Source organism: Sorex fumeus, unplaced genomic scaffold, assembly GCF_029834395.1.
Source record: "Sorex fumeus unplaced genomic scaffold, SorFum_2.1 ptg000030l, whole genome shotgun sequence".
Lineage (NCBI taxonomy): Eukaryota > Metazoa > Chordata > Mammalia > Eulipotyphla > Soricidae > Sorex > Sorex fumeus.
This window is the reverse complement of record NW_026606087.1, coordinates 9,172,562-9,198,448: the sequence shown is the minus strand read 5'-3', so window position 1 is coordinate 9,198,448 and position 25,887 is coordinate 9,172,562. Positions and strand designations below refer to the sequence as shown.

General features: G+C 44.4%; 1 protein-coding gene across 3 annotated transcripts in view; it reads right to left on the bottom strand.

The window, feature by feature from the left end:
* The window catches only part of DENND2B (DENN domain containing 2B), a 198,761-nt gene that overhangs the window by 38,885 nt on the left and 133,989 nt on the right, over positions 1–25,887 (bottom strand). For all 3 annotated transcript variants that reach the window (XM_056116022.1, XM_056116023.1, XM_056116021.1), the window contains one exon: positions 18,398–18,502. In XM_056116022.1, coding sequence (XP_055971997.1) covers positions 18,398–18,477 — 80 coding nt within the window. In that variant the 5' untranslated portion in view covers positions 18,478–18,502. The remainder of the gene's footprint in view (positions 1–18,397; positions 18,503–25,887) is intronic.

Below are 25,887 nucleotides of genomic sequence, written 5' to 3'. Positions count from 1 at the left end.
TGGAAATGCTCAGAACACAGGAAAAGGCAAAAGTGAGGGGGAAGAATGATCATACATTTTCCCCCTTTTTGGTCACCTGGTGGTACTCAGGGGTTACCCCTGGCTCTGCACTCAGGAATTACTCCTGGAAGTGCGTGGGGGGACCATCAGGGATGCCAGGATCGAACCCGGGTCATGAGTGTGCAAGGCCCTACCTGCTCTACTACTGCTCTGTCCCTGAGCTCACTTCTTTAGTTGTGCACCAGAGTAACCACCGTCAACTTTCAACCTTCTTCCCAAACAGTTTCAGTTCAAAAAACGGCCAGGCTTTGCCAGCAGGGCCAGCGACACGGGCCAACCTGACCCTAATGCTATAGCCCTTAGAGCTGGGCAGTCCAGCCTCCCAGGTCCCAGAGTGCCCTGCCATCCAAGAAAGGCCGCCAGCTGCCCTGGAGCCAGGCTGCTGTCACTGCCTGCTCACACACAGAAAACTGGAGCACGGGTGAGTCAGGGATTGGCTGGCAATTCCCTGTTGGGTCACAGCCTCTGGCTGCCCCCGGTCAACAGGAAACCTCAACATGCTCAAGTTGTTTTTAAAAGGACAAGTCAAACAAGAACCATCCCATGTGTACACGGGCACAGACGAGGGAAATCGGGGGCGCAGCCAAGCCGGAGACCAAAAGGACGGCTGCTCAGCGAGGTGGTGTGAACGGGACTGACCTCAGCACTCCCTAGCGTAGACAGAGGCAGGGCAAGGCACCAGGCTGAGTGCACGGAGATCTCAAGCACTTGCTTTCAAGAGGAGCCTTAGGTGGCAAGTTTATTTCACTGGGTCCTTAGTCCATCCCAGTCTACCAAGATGTATCTGGGCTACATAAAAAACTCTTGAGTTCCAGTTATTCTAATGGAGGGAGAAGATATCTTTGACAGAGGGCAGCCATATCATTTTTTAAAATTTAGCCAGAGTATTTAGTGAGCACCTACTATGTATCAGGCCCATCCTAAGTTACCAGCTACAAGAATGGACAAAATGGACAAAAATCCATGTCCTCATGATGTTCAAATTTTAGTAGAAGGTGACAGGTACCTAAAGAGACTCAGAAGACCTTTCAAATCGCAAATGCCTTATCACTCCAGACATTTGGAACTATGCTACCCTAGAGAGGACTCCCTCACCTACCGTGGAGAGACTCCCTCCCCACTCATGGGCACACGGTTAATCAGAGGATGTGGTGCTATGACTTTCACAGGCAAGAGAGAAAACAGTAAAGATCTCGGGCCTGTCTGATCCTAGTGTGCTAACAGAAACAGTGATTATACCTCCATAAATCCCCAACATCTCACCAATTCTCTCCAAGCCTACCGAGCCTGCTTTCATTTTTATCTCCTCACCCCAAGTAAAGAATAAAAAAGAGGAGACACCCTTTCATTACAAGATCCTGGGTCTTTTGAGTCCCTGCTGATCTACGGCCATACTGACCTGGAGCCCAGGCATCCCTAGGTTCATCACAGAAAACGCGGCATTCACACCACACACTCCAATGTGTGAATGGGGATAAATCTGTAAACAATATACAGAAGGTGCACCCTCCCCCAGTTAGCGCTAACTCTCACTTGAGGGTCGAGCTCACCCCTGTCACTCCATTCCAGTCCAACCCCTTATTAGGAGCATGACCGTGGGCACAGCTTCTGGTTTTAGTTCCTCACATTGTTCTAACCACATCATAAGACTGTCATGAGTAAATGGGTCCAGGAATGTGAAATGATGTCACACACTGAAAAACCCACTCTGACAGTTAATTATCGATAGGAAAAAAACTCTCCAGGTTATCCTAGGCTAGTGGTTCTCAATAGAAGGTAAGAGCACCACGGCTTCAGAGTTCAGGTTTCAGTCCACAAGCTCTCCATGACTTTGAGAAAACCATGTTTTCTAAGTCTCAGTTTCCTCAACTGAAAGATGGAGGTTAAAAGAACATGTATCTTGCCAAGGACAGTTCAGAAATGGAACACTTGCCTCGTTCGTGTGAGACCCTGGGTTTGATTCCTGGCACTGCAGGAAAAAAGTTCCTCCCAAACAAAGCATGAATCTCAGAGGACTGTTGTAAGGAACGAAGACAAAAACATTTCAAACTGAAAAGCTGAGCTTGGTGGCTAACACATTATACTCAGTCTTTGTTTAATATTTGCTAACATTAATAAGAAATTATGTAGGAGAATTGCCTGGGAAACTTTCTCTTTCATTTTTTTAGTGAAGCAAGGATAGTTTTTATCTTGAAGCAATATAGTTTTATGAAATTTGTTTAGAAAGGTTTGAGGGGAGAAAAAAAGGAATATGTGTTCAAGAGAAAAGATGGGCTTTGTTCAAGAGGAAAGACGGGCTTATCCAGAGTGGATATAAAGGAAAAAAGAAAGTGAGATATGTACTTAAGGGAGAACAGAGGCTTCATAGACCAAGCATGGGAAACTTTCTAACAGTTACACTTAGTTTCTAAATCTTCAGAAGGGAAAAAGAAGGGAAGGGAGTAAGTTGAATATGACCACAAATTCTTTGCAATTAATGCCACCTAAGGTGGTCTTTTTATGCCCCCTTTAATCCAGGCTGACCGCATAGATTTGTCCGGACCAATGGAATGTGATGTAAGTTAAATTATCAAGCTCCAAACTTGTAACCTCCAAAGACTATGCAGTTTCTCCTTTTATGCATCTTCAAGTATGCCTTCAGAAAGTTACACGGGGAAGCCAATCTCATCGTTTTAGAGGATGAGAGTCTGTGTAGAGCAAAACTGAGCACCTTAGCCTACTTGAGCCTGATGTGAGTCTGGCGAATGAGCTCACTGTCATTTATACGAGTGAGCCCAGGGGAAACCAGTAATGGAATTGGCTCATTGAACACACAGAAATAAGACATTGTTCTGAGCCACTATGTCTTAGAACAGTTGGCTATAGTGCAATAGTGAAAGAATGTAGGTGGTAAAGGTTGGTCCTGTGCCAGTGTAGAACCAGGCCCTGGATCTTCCATCCCGGGCTCTCTCTACTTCCCCAAGTGCCAGCTTCCTTGATCTTACATTTGGATGAGATTAAATGGCTTCTAGCAGAGGTCAGTGCTAGAGGCTCTCACATTCATTTTAGGACTCTCCTTCAATCAGCCATCCATCTGAGGTTGAGAGAGGGTTTGGGTGGAAGATGTAGATCTAGAGAACAGAGAAGGGCAGGAATAACACTATGGGGACTAGCAGTCAGGATCAGTGGTTCTTCATAAACAATGACTTTACCTCCTTGACAAGTAAGGTGTAGAGTACTCATTCTTGGACTTCAGTATCACTCTCTACTTTGTTTCCCAGTTCCTGAAATGGAAGTTGAAACTAAAAGCAAAATCATCATTCCTCTGTTGGATAGGAGGAAACTATAGCAAGGATAAAGGCACTGTCAGCACCTAAGTTTTCTCAAGAAGCCAACCACGTAAGCAAACTCTTAAATTTGGATTTGGTCTCCCATTCTGCTATGGAGTCTCCAGTTTCAAATGTCCAGGGTTCCAGGGCATCTTTCTGTCAATCTCTGAGCCCTCAACATGAGAACAAAGGAAGTCATGCCCAGGACAGAGTCAGCTGTACCTAGTCTGAGACACCCTTTGACTTTTTTTCCCAGTCAACTATATCTATTGAGTGACAACTCATATTCAAACACTAAGAACCAGCAGAGAATAAAAATAAAGGATTTTGCTTTGTTTTGTTTTTGCCTGAGGAAAAAAAAAAACAGGGCCTCACACAAGCAAGGCAAGTGCTCTACCACTGAGCCACACTCCCTCCCTAGACACTCTACCAGGTAATATTCTAAGTCAACAGGATTGCTTTATTTGTTTGGAATGAACAGACAATAAACAAACCAATGTTCTGGATGCTATAATATCAATGAAGAAAAATGAAGCAGAGTAAAGGGGTAGATATTAGTAGCGAAGAGATCGGGGAACCCTTGCCAAGGGTTCATGTGAACGTAACCTTAAGGAAGTAAGCAATGTCATTTTCCAAGAGAGGAATGTTCCAGGCAGAAGGAGTGGGAGGGCAAAGGCTTGAGACAGCTGCATACTCACTATATTCTGGGGGCAGCAAGGACGCCAGTGTAACCAGAGTGGAGTCAGAAGAATGGGCTGGAGATTAGCCAGAGAGGCACCAGAGGGCACTTCATGGAAGAGTTGGTGGACCAATAATAGTAAGACTTACTCCACAAAGGAAGCTCTCATGAGCAGAGTAACAGTATAATTTGAATCCCATCATAGGAAAAAACAGAGGACTGCATATATGACAGAATGGAGTTTACTGGAAGATCCGTGCAATAATCCGGAGAGGAGATTATGATGAGTCAGATTTAAATAACAGCAAAAGAGATGGGTTTTTGAGGGCTGTACCAATAGTATCTACTATCAAATTGGATGAGATGTCAGAGAGTCAAAGAGAATGATAGCACTAAAGATTCTGACCAGAGCATGGATTTAGGGTTAAAATTTCCACTTAGGAGTCATCATTAGTATACAGATATTGTTTAAAAACACTACGACTAGGCAGGTTCTGTGGCCAAGTGGTAAAGTGTTGGTTTTGTCATAGCATTATGAATAGGGCTGGGGAGATGGCTCATACGCTGGACTGCATGCTCTGTGGAGGAAAGGGGCCTGTGTTTGATCCTGGCACCACCAGAAGGGATTCCTGAGTAGAGCCAGGGGTAGTTCTCATGTCCCCTAGATGTGCGTGATGAGATTATCTAGAAAGTGAGTGTAGAGGGGCCGGAGCTATAGCACAGCGGGTAGAGTGGCCAACCCAAGGTTTGATTCTCAGCATCCTATATGGTCCCCCGAGCACCACCAGGAGTATTTCCTGAGTGCAGAGCCAGAAGTAACCCCTGTGCATTGCTGGATGTGACCCAAAAAGAAAAAGAAAAAAAAAGTGAGTGTAGAGTACTGAATGACTGATCCCTACCCAGGGCATTCCAGTGTCTCCAGGTCAGATAGAGCAGGAAGAACTAGCCACAGGAATGACGGAGAAGAGTGTGTAGTAAGAAATGAAAACCACAAAGAATGAGGTCCTGAGGCCTTCAAGATTAGGGAGTTATCAAGAGAGTAATCTCTGCTAATAGTAGAGTAAGACTGAAAAGTGATCATTAGATTTGGCAGTGAGGAAGGCACTAATGTCCTAGAGAAGGAAGATTCTGGAAGAGAGGTAGAAAGGGGAACTAGACTAGAAGAAGTAAAGAAAATGGGAAGAAAGTAGAGAAAGTTCAGACAATTCTTTCAAAGGGTTTTCCTCAAAGGGGAATAAGAAAATAAAGTGGTAGAGAAAAACTCGAGTCATAGAAGCATTTTGTTGGTTAATTGGAGCTAGGAAATATTATAACATGTTTGAACAGTGATTCAATAGAGAGGAAAAAGCTACTGACACAGGACGAGGGGACAGATGCAGGAGGACATCCTTGAGCCAGCAGCAAAGAGGATGAGAATCAAAGGCCTAAACTGCAGAGTTGCCTTGCGGACTGGAGAATTCCCTTCATTCCTGTTTCAATCCATTTGGGCTGAGAATCTTCTCACATGCTCTCACCCTCATGTCGCTCTCTGCTTCCTTTGCCCCTAGTTTTTACTGCTGTATCTATTTCCAGTCCATTCCAGAAAAAGGAGACGAGGTCCTGATTTGTTCTGTTATCTCCTTCTTCATCTGGATGGCAGATCCCTCCCCAAACACACTACAGTTCTCTAGTAAGATGACTAAGTTCTTTCAAGGTGCTTCCCTGCCTTTCTCTGCTCACCGCTACGTTGCTGGTTCAGGCCTTAGCTTTCACCAGCACTATTAAAACAATTTCTTAAGTTGTCTCCCTGCTTTAGTTTTATTTAACCCCATTCCCACCCGTCCTCTCATCTGCAGACATCTTTCTGAAATACAAAATCGGTGTGTTTTAATAAATGCAAATTCACTGGGATGGTTGACAAGCCCCTCCCCTCCGAGATTCAATCTTCATGTTTCCTGCATCTCAGGATTTTACTTCAAAATATCCCACATCTCGGGGCTGGAGCAATAGCACAGCGGGTAGGGTGTTTGCCTTGCACGCAGCCAACATGGCCAACCCAGATTCGATTCCCAGCATCCCATATGGTCCCCCGAGCACCGCCAGGAGTAATTCCTGAGTGCATGAGCCAGGAGTAACCCCTGAGCATCGCTGGGTGTGACCCAAGAAAAGCAAAAAAAAAAATAAAAAAAAACCTAAAATATCCCGCATCTTACCTTTATCCACATCAAACCCCTTCACACCCCTAGGCCTTCACACTTTATTTCCTTTGTCTAAATGTCCATTTACATATCTCTGCAGTAAACTCCCCAGGGGAATATCTCTCACTCAATCCCCTCACTCACATGGAGATGCTCAACTGCTGATGCTGTCACTGTGCCTAGAAGGAAAAAAAAAATCTATCCTCTTACTATGACAGTTTATTGAACGACTTTGTTTCCTGACCTGTCTTCTTACTAGACTGAAGGATCTGCTCAAAAGTGGGGGCAGCGGCTTATTAATCTTGATACCCCTAGCCTTTTGCACTGCATCTAGGACTTGGTAGGAATGAAGACATTGTGTTGAAGTTGTGTTGACATTGTGTTAAATAAATGAATAAAAAACCTAAAAGATCAAAACTGAGATTGCCTTCCGGCAAGGGCATTGTCCACAAACTTCCTTGCCTCCCTCCTGACGCCATTCAACTTGAAGCACAGCAGAGTAGTGGAGCATGGTTTTAAATATTCAACACAAAGGTACTAGTTTCTACTAAATCCTACGTGAGATAAAGAGAGTAGGGATAACAAGACAAACAAGACACTGACCCTCAAGATTTTTCCCATAAAATCATAGTCAGTTATGGGTCCAAATGCCGAGAGACATGAGTTCTCCTTCGGTCTGGTCCCATCACTTCCTTCTTATGGGCAAGTCACCTAAATTCTCAGTCTTATGTTCTTTACCGACATAACCGGGGGAAATGCCACTCTGAATATCTTTACATTCTAGCTGCAAAAAAACACAAATTTGTTACGTAGAAGAAAGATGAAATCAGATACCAAGCAGCCAAAAGACAACTAAGAATGTTCTTATGAAGTCCTGGAGCGTCAAACTGGGCACTTGTGCCACTGCCTTATCAGCAGGCAGGCAGCTCTGCTGCTCAGCACAGGCATGAACGCCAACATGGCACCTATGACTGGCCAAAACCAACATTCACAGAGAGGGAGTCAGAGAAACAGATGAAAGCAAAAGAAGAAAGGCAGGGGAAATGCAGAGGAAATGAAAAATAAACAGGATGAGAAACTCACACAAATGTATAATATGAGTGAGTAGGATACAAAGAATATGGACTAAGGTGTACAAAGAGAAGTCTGTGTGTGTGTGTGTGTGTGTGTGTGTGTGTGTGTATGTGTGTGAGAAAAATACAATTTAAAATGCAAAGTATGAGTCCTTCCTCTGGCACTGTTTGACCAAGAACATGATACATTTGGGATAGTGACATGGAACTACATTGTTTTTGATTTGTTTTATTTGGGGGCCACACCCTAGGGGTTGCTCCTAGTGGTGCTCAGGGGACCACATGGTGCCTAGCATCAAACCCAGGTCACCAGGATGCAGAGCTCTGGCCCATTGGGCTATCTCTCTGGCTCTTTTTCTTTTCTTTTCTTTCTTTTTTTTGTGGGGTCACCCGTTCTGGACTATTCCCATATATCAATCACAGCAAGGAAGCATTTGTGCTAAGGAATGCACAACATACTGTCAAATGTACCCAGTCAATTTTTGGAGCGAAGACTATATATCTTAAGTCCTCGATGACAAGAGAGTTCTAAACTCAACATGGTCTGGTCACAAGGATTCTGAAAGGGTCAGTATCAAGAGAAAAATAAATAAATTAGAACCAGCTGGAAGAATCCTAAGGGTACAAGATAGCCCAAGGCACCAAGCTGGTCTATAGGTGCCATGAAATAAATTAATCCAAAGTATCTGGTCACATAGAGCTGCCTCCCACTATCTTCCTGTCCTTAGTAAGCAGGTATCTAGCCTGCTCTGAGACAGTGATTTTTAATAGGAAACACATATATTATCTTCCTGCCCCTTAAACAGTCCCTAAAACCCTTGGAATTTCCTAAGTGATATGAGTCATAAATGTCTTTTTAAATCCAAGTTATGCAGATTTTGTAAAGTCTCTAAGAATGAGGGCTGCGGGCTGCGGGGCTGGAGAGATAGCACAGCGGGTAGGGTGTTTGCCTAGCACATGCAGACAAGGGCTTGATTCCCAGCATCCCATTTGGTCCCCCGAGCACTGCCAGGAGTAATTCCTGAGTGCAGAAGTAAACCCTGTGTATTGCCGGGTGTGACCCAAAAAAGAATGAGGGCTGGTTGCTGGGTGCTTAGAGGGTTGAGAAGTACAGTCTCTTTTCCCCAGGCTTCTGGCAGGAGAGAGAAACTAGAAGTTGGATCAAAAAAAAAAAAAAAAAGAAGTTGGATCAATCACCGAAGGTCAATGATTAAATCAGTGCCTTTGTGATGAGGCCATTAAAAACCCAAAAGGACATGGTTCAGAAAGCTTCTGAGTTGAAAAACACTTGGGGGATTTGGGGAGAATGGCATCCCCTGGAGAGGGTGTGGAAATCTGATCCCGTTCCCATATGCCTTGCTCCCTGCCTCTTTACCATCTGTTAGAACCAAAGTCCTTTCATACAAAAACAATAACCAGGAAGTAAAATATTTTTCTGAGTTTGGTAAACTGCTCTAGCAAATTAATTTACTCTAGAAGGGACAGGAGGTCATGGGAACCTATGATTTATAGTCAGTTGTTCAGAACTTCAGGTGAAAATATGAACTTACCACAGGTAAATGAAATCCAAGAGGAGACCTTTGGAAGTCCTCCCTTACAGCTACTTGACTGGAAGTACAGGTGACTGGAAGCACAGTGCCACAGGGCTCTCTGAGGCATCTGAAGTGGGGCTGGGGACTCAGCACCTAGTCTGTGGAATCTAATCCTATCTGCTTGCAAACAGTATCAGAATTGAGCAGAATTGTAGGGTGCCCAGCAGGTATTTGGGTTAGAACCCCAAATACTTGCTCTCAAATGAAACTGCTTGGGAGTTGGGCATTTGGCATTCTATGCTGCTCAACTAAGGTGTATCCTTGTGTGCTTAATGGGAATCAACCTGGTGACTGCCCCTACTCTGGAATCGTTGCTCTCACTGTACTCCTCCCCTCCCCGTGTCTACCCCTGAGATGGCAGGAGGAGAAAGGAAGGCAGGCTCCGGAGTTCCACTGCACTGTAGCACTGTAGCACTGTTGTCCTGTTGTTCATCGATTTGCTCCAGCGGGCACCAGTAATGTCTCCATCGTGAGACTTGTTGTTACTGTTTTTGGCATATCGAATACGCCACGGGGAGCTTGCCAGGCTCTGCCATGTGGGCGGGATACTCTCAGTAGCTTGCCAGGCTCTCCCAGAGGGATGAAGGGATCAAACCAAGGTTGGCCGCGTTCAAGGTTCAAGGCGGCTGTGCTATCTGTCGCTCCAGCCCTCTGCGTTCCATTAGCAAGTCTAAACGTTTGCCTCCCCATCTCCTCCCAGGGCCAGAGGAGGGCTCAGTACAACGACTCCTGCAGATAACCTACTCTGACCTACTCCTGACAAAAAAACAAATGGTGACATTCATAATCTAGCCTTCCTGCTCCTAAAGTGACCATATCCAAGCAGCTGGAAGCCCCTCAGCCTCCAGTGAGGCTTCATCTAAGTCAGTGGTTTTCTTTTTACTTTTTCTTTCTTTCTTTTTTTGGTGTGTGTGGGGGGCACAACCTAGCAATGGTTAGCGCTTTTTCCTGGCTCTCCACTCAGGGATCACTCCTAGTTCAGGGGACCATATGGGGTGCTGGAGATTGAACCCGGTTTGGCTCTGTACAAGGCAAGTGCCCTACCTGCAGTACTAGCCCAAAGCCAGTGTTTTTCAACCTTTTCATACTACCCACAGACAGCTACCAGTCATCGAACCTACCGTTGAAAATCACTGCTCTAAGGTACTGTTACAGAGCTTCTGGTTTTCAATTATAGTTTTTCAGGGAACATCAAATGGTAGACAGAACCAGAGCAGAAATGTGTTACCTTTTAACTTCCTGAAAGAGATCTATCTTTGAGCTGTATCTCTCTGACTCTGAACACAAATTATGTGAGGGAAAATTACCTTTTCAATTATAAGCACTATGATTAATTTCCCTTATGACTTGCTCCAATGATTAAATTCTGAAGTTTCAGATCGAGTTCCAAATGTTTGTTTTCCGTCAGTTTATAAGGTCATAAACTAAATAAAAATAATTGGATGGAAAAAAGAATTCCAAAGGACAGACTTTAGAGAGTTTCCAAGTTGATACAATTCTTCCACTCTGCCACCATGCCTTTGGTAGAGCCAAACTCCTGAGACCTCACCCTGTGCATCTCTTTGGTTTTTGGGTCAAACCCCTGAACAGCCTTTGCAGTCATACTCAAACATCAACATTTTTTATAACTTTGAGCCCTTTCTGTTCTCCTCAAAACTCTGATGGACTCTCTGGGGTTAAGAAACAAAAGCAAACTGGCCTGAAACTGTGATTTGGAGGATGTATCAAGCCCTCTGTGGGAGCAGGCACATGGTTTCATTCTTTTGACTCTGATTGGTCCCAGACAGAGACCCTCAAATACCTTTGTACTGATAAGGACCCCAGGCCCTGGATATACAGAACTGGTCAGTGGAGGCTGGATAAGGAAGCCCTCACTAACCTATTGTCTCTTTTCTCTTCAGTTTCATGTTAACAAACATACCCTTGGTGTGTGTTTCACATACACATTATGTTCTGTACATGAAATATAGGATTAAGTTCATCTGTATATTCCTCAACCCTGCATGCCCACCTTACTCCCCTCATAAATATACATTCTTTCTTTTAAAAAAACTAAATATGGACAAGACTTTTACATCACCCTAACTCTATTTGGCATAAAATCAGAACCCTAAGTTGCTCTTTCTGAAGTTTGTTCCAGAGGCTGTGTTGGCCATACCAACTTCCCAACTGAAGTTGTTTTCTTGCCAGTAAAGTTCCTCTATTTTATTGAACTGTTCTCTGTGATTCTTGGATGGCATGATAAACTGGGAATCTAATGAATAAACAGGTCTGTAAACTGCTCCAGCAGATTAATAAAACCCAAGTAGAGGGTCCTGGGCACCTCTGCTGTGTGGATCAGAACATGTAACGACCTGGGCTCATGGTTGGTATCTGAGAGGAATCTCATGGACTGAAGCCTGCATCTGGGGAAGGTCATGCCATATCCCCGCAAACAGAGGCAGGACTGGGTTGAATTGAAGGACACCCCACTAGTGTCAGAGAACTGTGGTGGGGGAGAACCTAATCCTGGTATTAGAACTGGGGTACAGAACACTTTACCTTGAATTTAGGATCTTTTCAATTGTGTTCAAGATAGTACAAACAAAGAGAAGCAACCACTGAGGGTAGGTTCTTAAAATATCACCCCTATCTGTCTTGGTGTCTTGAAATGCTCATTATTTATTTATTTGTTTGTTTTTTTCTTTTTGGGCCACCCCGGCGATGCTCAGGAGTTACTCCTGGATCTGCACTCAGGAATCACTCCTGGTGGTGCTCAGGGGACCATATAGGATGCTGGAAATCGAACCCGGGCCAGCCACGTGCAAGGCAAACACCCTACCTGCTGTACTATCACTCCAGCCCCAAAATGCTCATTCTTACAACCCAGGAATGAGGATGGAAAGCAGGCTTCCAAACGAACAGGCAGCATGCAGGTGCACTCCAACTGAAATCCAACACCAGTGATCTGATACGAACGTGAGTACGTTAGCATTCAGCTGGTTCAACTCCCAACCAACTGAGGGTAAGGGTGATCAAACGAGTTACCCTCAACCTTCAAGCCACCCCCTCTGGTACTGCAAGGAACAAAGACAAGTCTTCCTTGCTGAGCCATACCCACACTATAACTTATGAACAAAATTAATGATAGCTATTGTTTTAAGTCATTAAGTTTAAGTCATCTGTTATGTGAAATAAATAATGAGACCAATACGAATGATATCATGGTTAGATTCTAGAAGGCACTGAGGGGTGGCCCAGGTTTTCCTTTTAAAAAATGCATGTTATGCTAGGGAAAAAGGCAGCTCAGAGAGAGAAGGGAGCACCAAATAAAGGACTTTGGGAGGATCCTCCCAGAATGGGAGAAGCATGCTGAAAGTAGACTATAGACCAAACATGATTGCCACTCAATGCCTCTTTTGCATACCACAGCACCCAAAAGGAGAGAGAAAACAAAAGGGAATGCCCTGCCACAGAGGTGGGGTGGGATGGAGGGTTGGGGGAGATGTGAGGGATACTGGGAGCACTGGAGGTGAAGAATGGGCACTGGTGGAGGGATGGGTACTCAATCATTGTATAACTGAAACCCAAGCACAAAAAATTATAAGTCTACAACTGTACCTCATGGTGTTTCACTAATAAAAATAATTTTTAAAAAATGCATGTTACTAGCTTGGGGATATGAGATGACTCAAGTGGTAGAAACATGCCTAACATGTGTACCTGAGTACACCCCCCAGTGCAGTCTGACTTCTCAGACACTGCCTGGTAAAGGCCTGGGTACAACCTGCCTGCCCCCAGCCCCTGGATCACTGGCCCAGAATAAGCACTGCAGGTCTTGCAGGCCTGAGCTCTGCCAGGAGTAGCCCATTTTCTAAAATGAAAGAAAATAACTCTCCGGAACTATATCTTTTCTTTAGCTTCTAATGCAAAGTTTATATTCTTGTCGGTCTGGATGCAAATGTTACTTCTCTCCAGTGCTTTTTCTTTTTTTCCATTTAGAACTCTTTTGGAGGCCAGAGGAATGGTACAGTGCACTGGGCACTTGCCTTGCAGGGGTTAATCTGGGTTGCATTCCCAGTACCACATATGGGCTCAAGCACCAGCAGGAGTGATTCCTAAGCACTTCTGGTTATGTCACCCCCAAAATAAAAAACAGAGAGAAAGACAGACAGACAGATAGACAGACAGATACAGAGAAGAAGAAGAAGGAGAAGGATGAAGATGAGGAGGAAGAAGGGAGGAGGAGGAGGTGGTAGAGGAGAGGGTGAAGGAGGAGAAAGAGAAGGAGGAGGAAGGGAAGGAAGGAAGACCCTTCTGAATCCTTCAAATGGCACGTATCATATAGTATCTCATATGATGGATATTGGTGGGGTCTTATTCCCTCAACCACTATTGAAAATTCTGTTAAATTGAATTACCCTCACATACGCAGTTACAAAGGTGTTCATGATTGAGTTTTCAGTCATACAATGCAGTATACATATCCCACCACCAACGTCTCCAGTTTCCCTGCCACCACTGCCCCCCTTCGCCTGCCTCTATGGAAGGCACTTCTGTCTCTGTCCCCTCCCTCTCTCTCTCTCTCTCTCTCTCTCTCTCTCTCTCTGTCGGTCCCTCTCCCCTTCCCCTTTTCTCCCTCTCCCTCTTCCTTTCCCTCCTGCCCTTTTGTGTATTTGAGTATTTCCAACTCTACTATTGGAATTCTTCAGAGACCCAGCAAACACTCAGTTGGAATGTTAGAGTCAGAGAGGATCTTGGGATTCATTTGCCTCCAATATATGTCAATATACTGACAGCAGAACCATAATATAACACCTTTAAGATACTGTATAAAGGAAGATCTTGGTTTGTTATGGTACAATCTGGAAAGTTCTTAAGGTCTCACTGCCAACGTGGATACATTTTTGGTCCCTATGCCCTGGATTTTAGGAAGAGGGTAAGAATTCATAGTGTTATGGAACCTGCAAGACAGGCCAAATCTGACTTAATTGTATATGACACTAGTTTTGGGGCAGGCAGACCCCAGAAATATTTACAGGGAATGAACACAATCAAATAAAAGAAGACCCATGGGAGCGAGGCTTCAATTTCTCTTCCCACCATTTCTAGATCCTTGTGGAGTACTTCTACTCTCTATCCTGTAAAGCAAACGTGTGAGAAGGGTGCAGGGATGGCTCAGCAGTAAGAGCACAAGCCAAAGCATCTACTTTGCGAGTGTGAGGTCACGCACTCAACTTCCAGTACCACCTACATGTGTCAAAATCACAGTCCCTGCGGCTCCTGGGCCCTGTCTGGAAGCCCTGGCATGGCAACAGTGTGCCAACTCTGGCTCCCAGCCAGATGTGGGCAGGTACCACAACCCAAGTGGGCAACCCTGTGAGCCCTGCAATAAGGCTAGGTGAGCACCAGGGCCAGGAGTGCAGCCTCCTTGGGCACATGAGTGAGCACCACAGCGACTCCCAGTGAGAAAAGCAACCAGAAGTGAACACCCCAACCAAGGGGCATGACCCTCGGCAAAGCCCGCCACCTAACAGGAGATCCCCAGGGAACACTGCACAAGGCTGCATGCCTGATAGTCAAGCACATTCAAGAACTTGGGTCTTCACAACAAAGGGGAGGGAAAGGGGAATTTTTTTAAATGCTTTTAAGTGGATTAGACTAAATGAGCTGTAAGTCCTGTTTGCTTTTGCCTGTCTAAGAACGTACGGACAGAACATAAGGAGTCCACAGCTAACAGGAACCCTCAGGAAGCTACGGTGAGAACAAGGAGCATGGCAGCCGGAGACGCTCCAGACTCTTCTCGCAGTCTTCTTCAGCAAGGGATTGCCAGGGAGTTACTGTCTCCACAGACCAGGGGTGGAAGAATGGAAGGACCCTCCCCGACTCCGAGAAGTTAGCGTTTTCACAAGCACCACGGTTTCTCCCATCTACAACAGTACTGCAAGTTTCCCCCAAACAGCACCAATGGCCAACATGCTCACGTCAAAAAGAACAACAGGCCAAAGAAATATGCCCACACGGAAAGTCTAAGAAGAGCCATACAGGACTGGCTGACAGGTAACATCTCCCAAGAGCATCAAGTAGAGAAGTTCACCCCACGTCCACGTAGCCAGCCGAAACAGCACTAAACGTGAACACTTACTTGGTTGCACAACAGCAAGTTGCTTCCTCACCCGGGTCACCAACACCAACATCTCAAAGTCTGACTCCTAGAATTCAGAGTTGATTGGAAAATCCCACATCCTGCCCCGTACCCCTCCATATAAGACAGACACAGCACTTGTGAGCTGGAGTGGGACAGCCTCAGTGAGGAGGGTACAGCTGGCGGTTAAGGGTAAAGCAATGTGCCCAGTAAGCCTCATTAACAAAGAGAAAAGGAAACCTACTCGAAGAGACCAAAACAGCAAAATGTAGGCACTGAAGACTTAGCCAATGAAAAGGCTTAGATTTCCTCCTCTGACACATCCTGCCAAATCAAGACTGAGCTACAAAGGAAACGGAAGGGAATAAATGAGCAAAGCACCTGTAAAAAATCTAACAATGGAATGGCATCTGGGGTCTTTAACCCATACTGGTTTGGTGGCAGCACCAGTTGGTCTTATTCAGAATAAGAACACAGCTTGGCAATATAAGAGTTTCATGGGGTTCCACCTCCCATCCCCAAAAATTCTCTTGCCTCAGGAGCCCCTGCACCCAAAGCTAGATACAAATGTTTTCAGTGTCAGTGGGCTCCTTGGTGTATGAGAGGATGATATGGAGTTCCTCCAAAGAGCCAGGAAGTCAAAGGTCCAACTATCTAAAATCCCCCTTTTCTTGCCCTCCGGCCATAGTTCATTAGGGAGTCTCTCTCCACTAGATTCCTTGGCTGGTGATTATAAAGGGTCTTAGGCCACTGCCAGACATTTACTGAAATGTTAGGCTAAGAAACTTAGCTAATGGGGCTAGAGCCGATAGCACAGCTGGTAGGGTACTTGCCTTGTTCATGGCTGACCTGGGTTTGATCACCCCATAAAGTGTCTCCCGAGCACACTAGAAGTAATCCCTGAATAGAGGCAGAAGTAAGCCCTGAGCACTGCTGCGTATGGTTATCCCCTCAAAAAAGATAGAAACTTAGGTGCTAAAATCACCAATCCAGTGCCAGAGAGATAGTACAGTGTGTAAGGTGTCTGTTTGCCTTGCATGCAGCCAACCAGGGTTTGATCCCCAGCATCCCCTATGATCCCCTGTGCAGCAGGAGGAGTTATTTCTGAGTGCAGAGCCAGGAGTGAGCCTTGAGCATTGCTAGTGTGGCAAAACAAAACAAAATCACCCAGCTAAAATCACCTCGGGTGCCTTGAACAAAAAAAAAAATTGTCAGGACTCTTTGTTCCCCACAATCTGGAGTCTGGGTTTAGGAGGAAAGCATTCCAAACATACCCGCTTTGACTTTGTAAATGAACTGGTGACTTACAGCCCTACTCATTCCAAAGACCCCCCACCTCATCCCCCACCCCCAGATGTGCCTGGAGGTGAAGGTGGCCAGAGAAACCACCAGATACACCGTTTGTCTGGCAGGGACCTGTGAGAGAGGAGTGATGCCCCCACAGACAAAACTGGGCCTTCCCACCTAGAGCCAGGTTCCCAGCAAGGGAGAGAGGAAGAGAGGGGAGTGGAGATTGGCAGGAAGGAAGACAAGTAAGGCTAGGAAAAGTGGTGTGTGTGTGTGTGTGTGTGTGTGTGTGTGTGTGTGTGTGTGTGTGTGTTTGGCATCTCAGAGACTTAGATCCTCAGACCTTTTACTTTGGGGGGTGCACAGCCAATGGTGCTCAGGGATTACTTCTGGATCTGTGCTCAGGGATCACTCCTGGTGGGGGTTTGGTGACAATATAAGGTATATGGGATTGATCCCAGGTCAACTACATGCAAAGCAAGCACTCACTCTATGTACTGTTTGATCAATCCAGTCCCAAGGCTCAGATCTTTACAAACACTATCCATCAGGTCAGGATGTCGAGCATGCTGGGAAGGTAAAAGTAACTTCTGAAACCATTTAAAACATGCCGATATGTATTCCAAATAGAAACTGGGGTCCCTGTCAGCAATCCCGATTCTGCTTTGTGATTTGATGTAAATACTGCATCTTCCACTATGTAATGGAAATTAGAGTGAAAATTAAGAAGTTGAAGGCTGATGGATATGGATGTTTCTAATCCTGGTTCTATTTTTTCAATGTTAAAAATGAGCCTATACCATTATATATGCTTATTTTACTCTGACAGTATCATATTTTATTGGTTTAGCAGACGCAGATAACAGGAACCAAAGATTCTGATATCTAATCTGCTTCTGCTTTTGCCACCAGCATGCCCTGAGCTCAGTTGTTCCTCCTACTCCACCCCAAAAATGTGTTGGTGACTGCTATTCCCAGTCTCACACAGTTCTTGGAAGTTAAGCATGCCAGCAGCTCTAGCTTAGATTACAGGGGATGCAAAGGTGTTTTTATTGGTCCTGCTACTTAGTAACCCTGCTGACAGCCCTGTACACCTACCAGCCAGTTCTGGGGCTTGTATCTTATCATCCGCTTTATGCCAGCCTTTATGCTGAACACTGATATTCATAATCATCATGTAAGATAGACGTTATTATTGTGCTATTATTAATAGATAAATAACCAAGGTATCAGAGGGGAAAAGAAAACACCTTAAGGAGTCTGGGAGATACAATGGGTACGATACTTGCCTTGCATGAGGCAGACCTGGACTTGATCAGGGGAACACATATGGTTCCCCAAACATTGCCAGCAGTGGTCCCTGAGTCTAGACCTGGAAGCAAGCTCTGAGCACTGACAAACTCCCCACATACCCCCCATCTAAAAAAAACAAAACAAAAGAATAAAACCCTGAGATCTCACTATTTGTACGGTAAGCAGCTGAAGCCTGTATTTGAAGCCAAATCTGCATGGTTTCAAAATATGGAGGTTTTCTGTTTTTAAATTCCCACTTTCTAAAAAGAATAGAAAACCAGAAAAGTTGATCACAGCTAACATTATCCAAAAATTCCTGACCTTTTTTATTTGCAGTGTGGTCTGAATTCTTACAGAGTCTGTTTTTCTGACTAGAGCTTATATTAACATGCACCACCGTGCCCACACCACTGGCCCAGATGTTTTCAGCCTCCCTCGCTATAGTCACCTCACTCAGGCAGAGCCCTAAACTGTCCCCTTCATGGGAAATGGTTACAGTCTGAAGAGTATCAGCTGCTTCTTGCTGGCTCCATTCCTGGAGCTCTGAGCGACGCTAACAGCACAATGCACATCTTGTTCTAAGAGTCACTGCTGGCTCTCTCCTATGGAGACTTACAGAGAAGAAAATGGCACATCCATAAAATAAAGGCGACATCTACTTCACGGTCAGCTGGCCCCATAGTCACCTGGATGACTGTCAGGATCACATAAATATCACCCCCTCGGCTCATAATACTTGGCTGTCCCTTAATGGCATGCATCCTCTACTGAATCCGACCCCCCAGCAAGATACCCCCAACTCACCTGCTCAGAGTCCCCCGGGGGGCCTTAGTGCCTCCAGCTCCATGGGTAATGCTGGAATTCTTGTTGGCAGTCATGGTCATTTCGACTCTCTACGAATCCAGAGCCCTGTAAAAAGAAAAAAAAAAGATAAGGTCTATAAACCAAATATCCATGGGCAGAGCAAAGCACTGCACGCTCTTCTAAATCTGCTAAGAGGACTTCTGTGTGTGTTGTGTGTGTGTGGGGGGGGGGAGGGGGACAGAGAGGAGGAAAAGGGGCTGGGGGGAGGGGCTTGGGGAGGATAGAGACTACTTTCTCGCATATTTTTAATTCTATGCTTATGATATTCAAAGGACTTCTGACTTAGGTTAAAAAAGAATCTGCGATAATAGATAATTTATTAGTTTACAGATAATGATAACATGATTCCACTGTTACCCTCTTTTTATTTCCTAAGTTACCTTGAACTACTTTCCTTCAAAGGAAATCAATTCTTGAATTGATTTAAAATAACCTACTTTTCTTAAAACAGAAAAATCTTGTTTAAACAACTAAACATTTATTTAGCAAGAATTTAGCTAAGTACCAGTATTCTAGTCACTGATATTCAGCAGAATTACATTTAGTGAAAGTTTCATCTTACTGGGGAGAAATGTACAATAAATAAGCATGCATGTATCATATGCATGAGTGTACCTTGTATGGTGATAATAAGTTGTATGAATCAAGAAATTAACGGAGGAAGAGTAAAGTAATAGGTCTACTATTTAAATAGGCTGATTAGGGATGAACAATCTGATTAAGTGGCATCTGACCAATATTTTTCCTAATGCCTCTTAAATAGAAGATTAAGGAATTTAAACACTTAAAAAGTAAAAAATGGCCCTTCATATTTCGAGTTAGCTAGTACAACACCATTCTTTAAGGAACATTATTTTATACTAAAATAATGAAAGAAAAAAGATTAAAAACTAAAGGGTAAATCAGACTGAATAGAAATAAGTAAAACTATATTTTATTTTCAAATGACAAATATTGTATGTAGAAAATAACTAAGGATTCCACTAAAACCTACTGACTGATAAAATTCAAGCATATTTACAAGATACAGAATAATGTTTTATTTATTTATTTATTTATTTTGCTTTTTGGGTCACACCCAGCGGTGTACAGGGGTTACTTCTGGCTCATGCTCTCAGGAATTACTCCTAGTGGTGCTCGGGGAACCATATGGGATGCTGGGAATCAAATCCAGGACAGCAGCATGCAAGGCAAACGCCCTACCCGCTATGCGATAGCTCCAGCCCCCAGAGTAATGTTTTTTATTTTATTTTATTTTATTTTTATCAGAGTAATGTTTTAAATATCAACTTTATCTCTTCACAACAGCAATGAATAGTCTGCAAGTGAAATTAAGAAAAACAATTCCATTAAATAGCAGCAAAAAAGAATAAAACAATTAGAAATAAAGTTTTAAAAGAGAACAAGTCTAGGGACCAGGAGACAGTACAGCAATTAGCTAGCATGCACCTGATCTGGGTTTGATTCCTGGCATTCCATGGTCCCCAGAGTATCTCTCTTTGCATCTCTGGAGACCCCCAGCACTGCAGGGTAGCCCAAGCATCCCCAAAATTTCTAAGGCCCAAGTAGCATCCAACTCTCAAGACCTTGCATTGAATCGCCAGTCTGGTTGATCTAGAACTGCTGGTGGGTCTCCTGAGCACTGCCTGGGAGCTTGGGGGTCCTGGCACCCCATCCCATAACATGTCTTATACATCGCAAACCACAAAACGTCATTGAAAGAAATTAAAGACATCACTAAATGGGGAGCGAGGGGAGACACAAATAAATGGGAAAATATTCCAAGATAATAAGTCTGAAAACTCAGTATTGTTAAAATGACAGGAGCAATAGCATGGTGGGTAGGGTGTTTGTTTTGCACGTGGCTGACCCAGGTTCGATTCTCTGTCCCTCTCGGACAGCCTATTAAGCTACCCAGAGTATCCTGCCCACACGGCAGAGCCTGACAAGCTCCTCATGGAGTATTCGATATGCTAAAAACAGTAACAAGTCTCACAATGGAGACGTTACTGGTACCCACACAAGCAAATCGATGTACAACAGGACGACAGTGCTACAGTGCAGATCCAAAGGTAAACAGAAGATCCGTAAATATTCAGCTTTTCAGAAGCTGACAAACCTAATCTAGAATTTTGTGGCAATTAAAGGGACCCTGAAGAGACAAAATAATCTCCAAAGACAAGAATACAATTGAGGTTCTCAATTTCACTCATTTCACAACAACGAAATTAATAAAGACAGTGTATACCAGCATAAGAATAGAAACAGAATTAAATGGAATAAAGTTCAGAATCCAGACATTAGCTTATACATTCATAGTCAATTAATTTTCAACTGGATGCCAAGACAATTAAGCAAGTAAAGAAGAGTCTTTACAACAAATGGTGCTCTGACTAATGAATATCCACTTGCAAAAGGATAAAGGAGCAGGGCTTGAGCGATAGTACAGAGGGTAGGGCACTTGCTGTGCACAAGTCTGACCCAAGTGAGGTCCCCAGCATCCCACAGAGTCCCTGTGGATGACCAGGAGAGCCAGGATAATCCCTGAGCAACACCAGATGTGACCCAAAAAGCCCAAAAAATAAAAATAAATAAATAAAAAAGGAGAACCCCTACCTCAGGCTATACCTCAGGAGAAATGGATCATAGTCAAATGATACTGTCAAATGAAAGAGTTGAATGAAAGAAGAAAATAGAGGTAAGTCTTAGTAATATAGGATTGGACATTGGTTTCTTGGGTATGTTACCAAGAATAAAAACAAAAAAAGTAAAAGATGAAAATTATTTTATTGAAATAGAGCATTTTTGTGCTATAAAAAAATCGCAATAATAATAATAATGCCTCAAAGTAGAGAGATAAATAAGAAGGAAAGTGGGATGGGAGGTGGGATGAGGCAGGGGGTGGGATGAGGTGGGGGTAGCAGGAGGGATACTGGGACACTGGTGGTGGGAAATGTACACTGGTGGAGAGATGGGTGCTCAATCATTGTATGAATGAAACTCAAATCATAGAAAACTTTGTAACTATCTCACGGTGATTCAGTAAAAAATAAATAAATAAAATTGCTATCAAAGGGTCAGAACTATCTCGATGGACCAGAAAGTTTGCTTTGCATACAGGAGGCAAGGGTTCAATTCCCAGCACTGTATGATCCCTCAAGCTGAGTCAGGTGTTACTCACCAAGGAAAAAGAAGTAGCCCCTAAGCACTACGAGGTGTAGTTCCCCCACCCCAAAAGCTATTAAAAAGGTGAAAAGACAATTCACAGAAAGGGGAAGAATATGCAAAACACATAGCTGCTAAGAAATCTGAGTCTAGAATAAAGAACTCTTACAATTCAACTACAAAAGACTGATAACCCAATTAAAAAGTAGACAAAGGATTGGAATAGACATTTCTCTTAAGATATAAAATTGGTTACTAATCACATGAAACAGTGTCCACCATCACTGATCATTTGGGAAATGCAAATCAGAATCACAAAGGGATGGCACTTCACATTCACTAGAATGACCGTGATATAAAAGACCGATCAAAACAAGTATCAGCCAGTGAAGCAGTAGAGAAACTGGAACCTTCACTGATAGTAGGAATATAAAATGGTAGAGCCACTTTGAAAAGGTTTGGCAATTCCTCAAAAAAGGATACACTAGAGGCAGGGGATAGAGAGGCAGTGTAGGGGGATAGGCTTCTGCCTTGCATGTGGCTGACCCAGGTTGAGTCTACAACAGCTGAGCACCGCAAGGAATGAGCCCTGAGCAGAGTCATGAGTAAGCCCTGAGCACTTCCAGCTGTGTCCCTCCCTGAAGCAAACAAAAAACAAGCGGTTACACTCAGAGTCATTGTAGATCCCATGTTTTCTCACTTACAGGGATATCAGTGAGAGTAAAGTACTTACAGTAGAGTCCATTCCATGCAGGGATCGGGCCCTGAGTCTGATCCCGGGCACCCACCATCATCACTTATTCTAGTCCCTGGAGTCTTAGCGGCAGCAACAAGTCGTACTCAAGAGTCAGCACCTGACTCAGCAGGACATACCCCTCTCTATGTATCATGCAGAAAACATGCCCAAACAAATACTCATATACAAATGTTCATAACAGAAATATTCATAACAAACAAAAAGGCAGAACTAACCCAAATGGCAGCAAGAAATCCATCATATTTGTTTATGCAATGGACGCATACACAAAAAGTGGCACTTCTGTACAAAATTATCCAGGAAGTACTTTTAAGCTTTTCGACAAACTCATTAAGAGTAAGTGAACACAATCCCGGGTCCCTGAGTGGGCAGGCCATCTGTCTTGGAGTCAGATAGCAAAGACTCCTCCATCTCAATTAACAGCACAGAGCCAGCAACCCAGACAACAAAGGAGCAGGCAGAGTAACCGGCTTGCTTAGGGCTCTGGTGTCTCAAAAGAACTCTTCCTACACCCACCCTCTGGTGGGAAGCAACTGCTTTCCTTACTTTCTCCTCCTCAAGTACAAATGAGAAATTAATGCTCATTAGTTTCCAAGATTTGACTTTCTGTCTTTAAGAGGAATAACAAGACTCATGATGGTTATGTCTTGCACATGGAGACTTAATGGTTTCTCTTCTAGGTATCTGAAAGACAACCTCTCCTCCATGCCTGAGTTTGAGTCATTTTCAGATTACTCATACTGACGCTCCATCCATCTGTCTAAAGTTAGGCTCTAGGCAAGGATCTATAATAAAATGTACGGGGAGAGACCCTGATCTGAAGGAGCGAAGTGCAAAAAGGGGAAAGTCAGGTGAAAAGTGGACTTGTAGGAAGATCTCACCAAGGGGCAACATTTGAAGTAAGCCAACCCCTTTTTGTGACCACAGTAAGAGGTCCTACAGAAAGCAAAGGCTAAAGATGTGCTGTTAGATATTTTGTATAACTGTAATAAAGTTATAAGCAAATCACACACACAAAATAATTTAATCCTTGTAACAACCTACAAGTTGGCACAACTGTTCTTTACACGGTACTGAGAAAACCAAAGAAAAGAGCAATGAAACAGCTTAGCACAAGTCACACAGCCAGAAACTGGTACTGCAGAAACTGGAGCTGTGAGTGGCACCAGCTCTAGGGAGCAGAGCTCTGCACTGCCTCGGGGCGACTTCTAATTCAGCTCTAACTCTCTGGGACGTGGGGATAATAGCGAATTTTCCCATTCGGCACATTTAAATTCGGAGACTTTAGATGACTGGACCAAGACCACTCAACTAATGAAGGCACAGAGCAGCTGTGAGGCCCTGGTCTGACTTCCAGGTCCGCTGACAAGGGCAGTTTACAAATGCAGAGTCCTAGACCCCACCTGCTGGGACTCGAGGGATGTGGTCCAGTGCCTGCTTTTGGATTTTGCTCTTTACTTTTCATATTCACTCATTTATTCATTGTGTGTGTGTGTGTGTGTGTGTGTGCGCGCGCATGCGCGCATGTGCGTACGTGTGTGTTGGAGATAGGACCTAGGGCTTCACACATGTATGTAGAGAATCTATTCGATCACTAAGCCGTATTCTGGCCCTATATTTTCTTTTTTTTAATATACTTTCATTTTCAGGGCTGGAGCGATAGCACAGCGGGTAGGGCGTTCGCCTTACAAGCGGCCAACATGGCCGACCCGAGTTCGATTCCTCCGCCCCTCTCGGAGAGCCCGGCAAGCTACCGAGAGTATTCGATATGCCAGACACAGTAACAACAAAGTCTCCAATGGAGACGTTACTGGGCCCGCTCGAGCAAATCGACGATCAACGGGAGGGCCTTTACCTTTACCTTAATATACTTTAAATAATTACGTTTAAAACATTTTTTTCTTAATCTAAAAGATACATTAATTCATCACCTTTATCACACAGATTCATATTAAAACAGTATAGCAGACCTTTGAAAATTTTCACATACAACATTTAAACATCACACACATATTAATTTGATATCAAAAATATTCTTATGTAAACAAACCTTTACATATCAATTGGGAAAATATGCAAAATTCTCCATTGCAGAATTTTTCTCTGTTTCTGTTTTTATTGTGCTATCTGATGAAGTTGACTAATGACAACAATTACGCTAAATAACTGGCCCTATATTTTCAGTTAGCACATTACTCTCACCAATATAATATCCCTCTAAGTGAGAAAGAATCCGGAGTTCTGACATCCGTCGACTATCAAGGATCAGGGACGCTGTCTCATTTGCCAAGGTGTCGAAAATCAGATGGGCTGGTCACGTAATGAGATTTAAAGACGACCGTTGGACTAGAGCTGTTACTGATTGGATTCCACGGGATGTCAAGAGACCGCGTGGCCGCCCACCTACCAGATGGTCAGACTTCTTCCTGAAGATCATGAACGATCAGTTTGAGGCCCTTCATGTTCCCGGAGCGAACAGATGCCATTGGGCTACACTAGCACGCGACAGGGACAAATGGAGACGTTACTGGCGTCCGCTCGAGCAAATCGAGGACTAACGGGAAGTTAAGTGATTAAGTGATTAAGTGAGAAAACAGGGGTTCTACAACATGCTCTCTGAGGTCCTGGAAAAGTGTGAAGGATATTACTGAGTGTCTTTGTCAACAGCGAGCAGATAAAAGATGGACACTCCTCCAGGCTCCTCCTTTTACCCTGAGGCAAACCCCTCTATCTCCTCCCTGGCAACCAGTCAGGCAACCCAGTCAACAAAGGAGCAACTCCTCCTCACTTCTAAACTCCAGGGTGAGTACAAATAAGAAATTAAAATTCAGATTCTGGCTTCTCCTGAAAAATCAGGAATCACACCATGACCACCTGTATTTCTGTGGAGTGATAATGGGCTTCCCGTCACAGCAAGCTCCCCGTGGCTCTCCACTGTCCCTCCCAGCTCCTGACCATAGTGGGCCACTACACTTGGCAGCAGTGTATCCCAGCAGTGAAAGTCTGACCTACGGACACACAAAGCACACACAAGAAGAAACTTTGTTTCTTCTCCTCCCTACCAGTGGGGGAAAGAAACTCGGAAGGCTCCTGCAGCTGCCCAGGCTACTCCTTCTGCAGCTTCCTCCAGCTCCCTTCACGCTCCTCCTGCTCCTCACCCAACCCCATCGCCCATTCCCAGCACTTTCCGACAGGTCCAAGGAGGCATTCAGCAAACAGGAGCGTCTTCTACAGGATTCTGTGTCCCCGCCCTTGGGCAGCCCTTCTAAACGTTCATCTGGTGGTTTTCTGCACATTATCTGCCTTACCTGAGAAGGACACATTGGAATCCCAGCCTCAACACCCCTCCTCCAAGAGCAACGAACGAGAAGCAGACGTGAGCATCTGGAGGGAAGCTTCCCGCTCTGCAAAGCACCGGCCCGGCCCTGGGAGGGCGGGGGGGGGGGGGGGGGGGGGGGCGGGGAGGAGGCAGCAAGGCCATACACTGAGCTCCAAGGCTAGGTAAGAA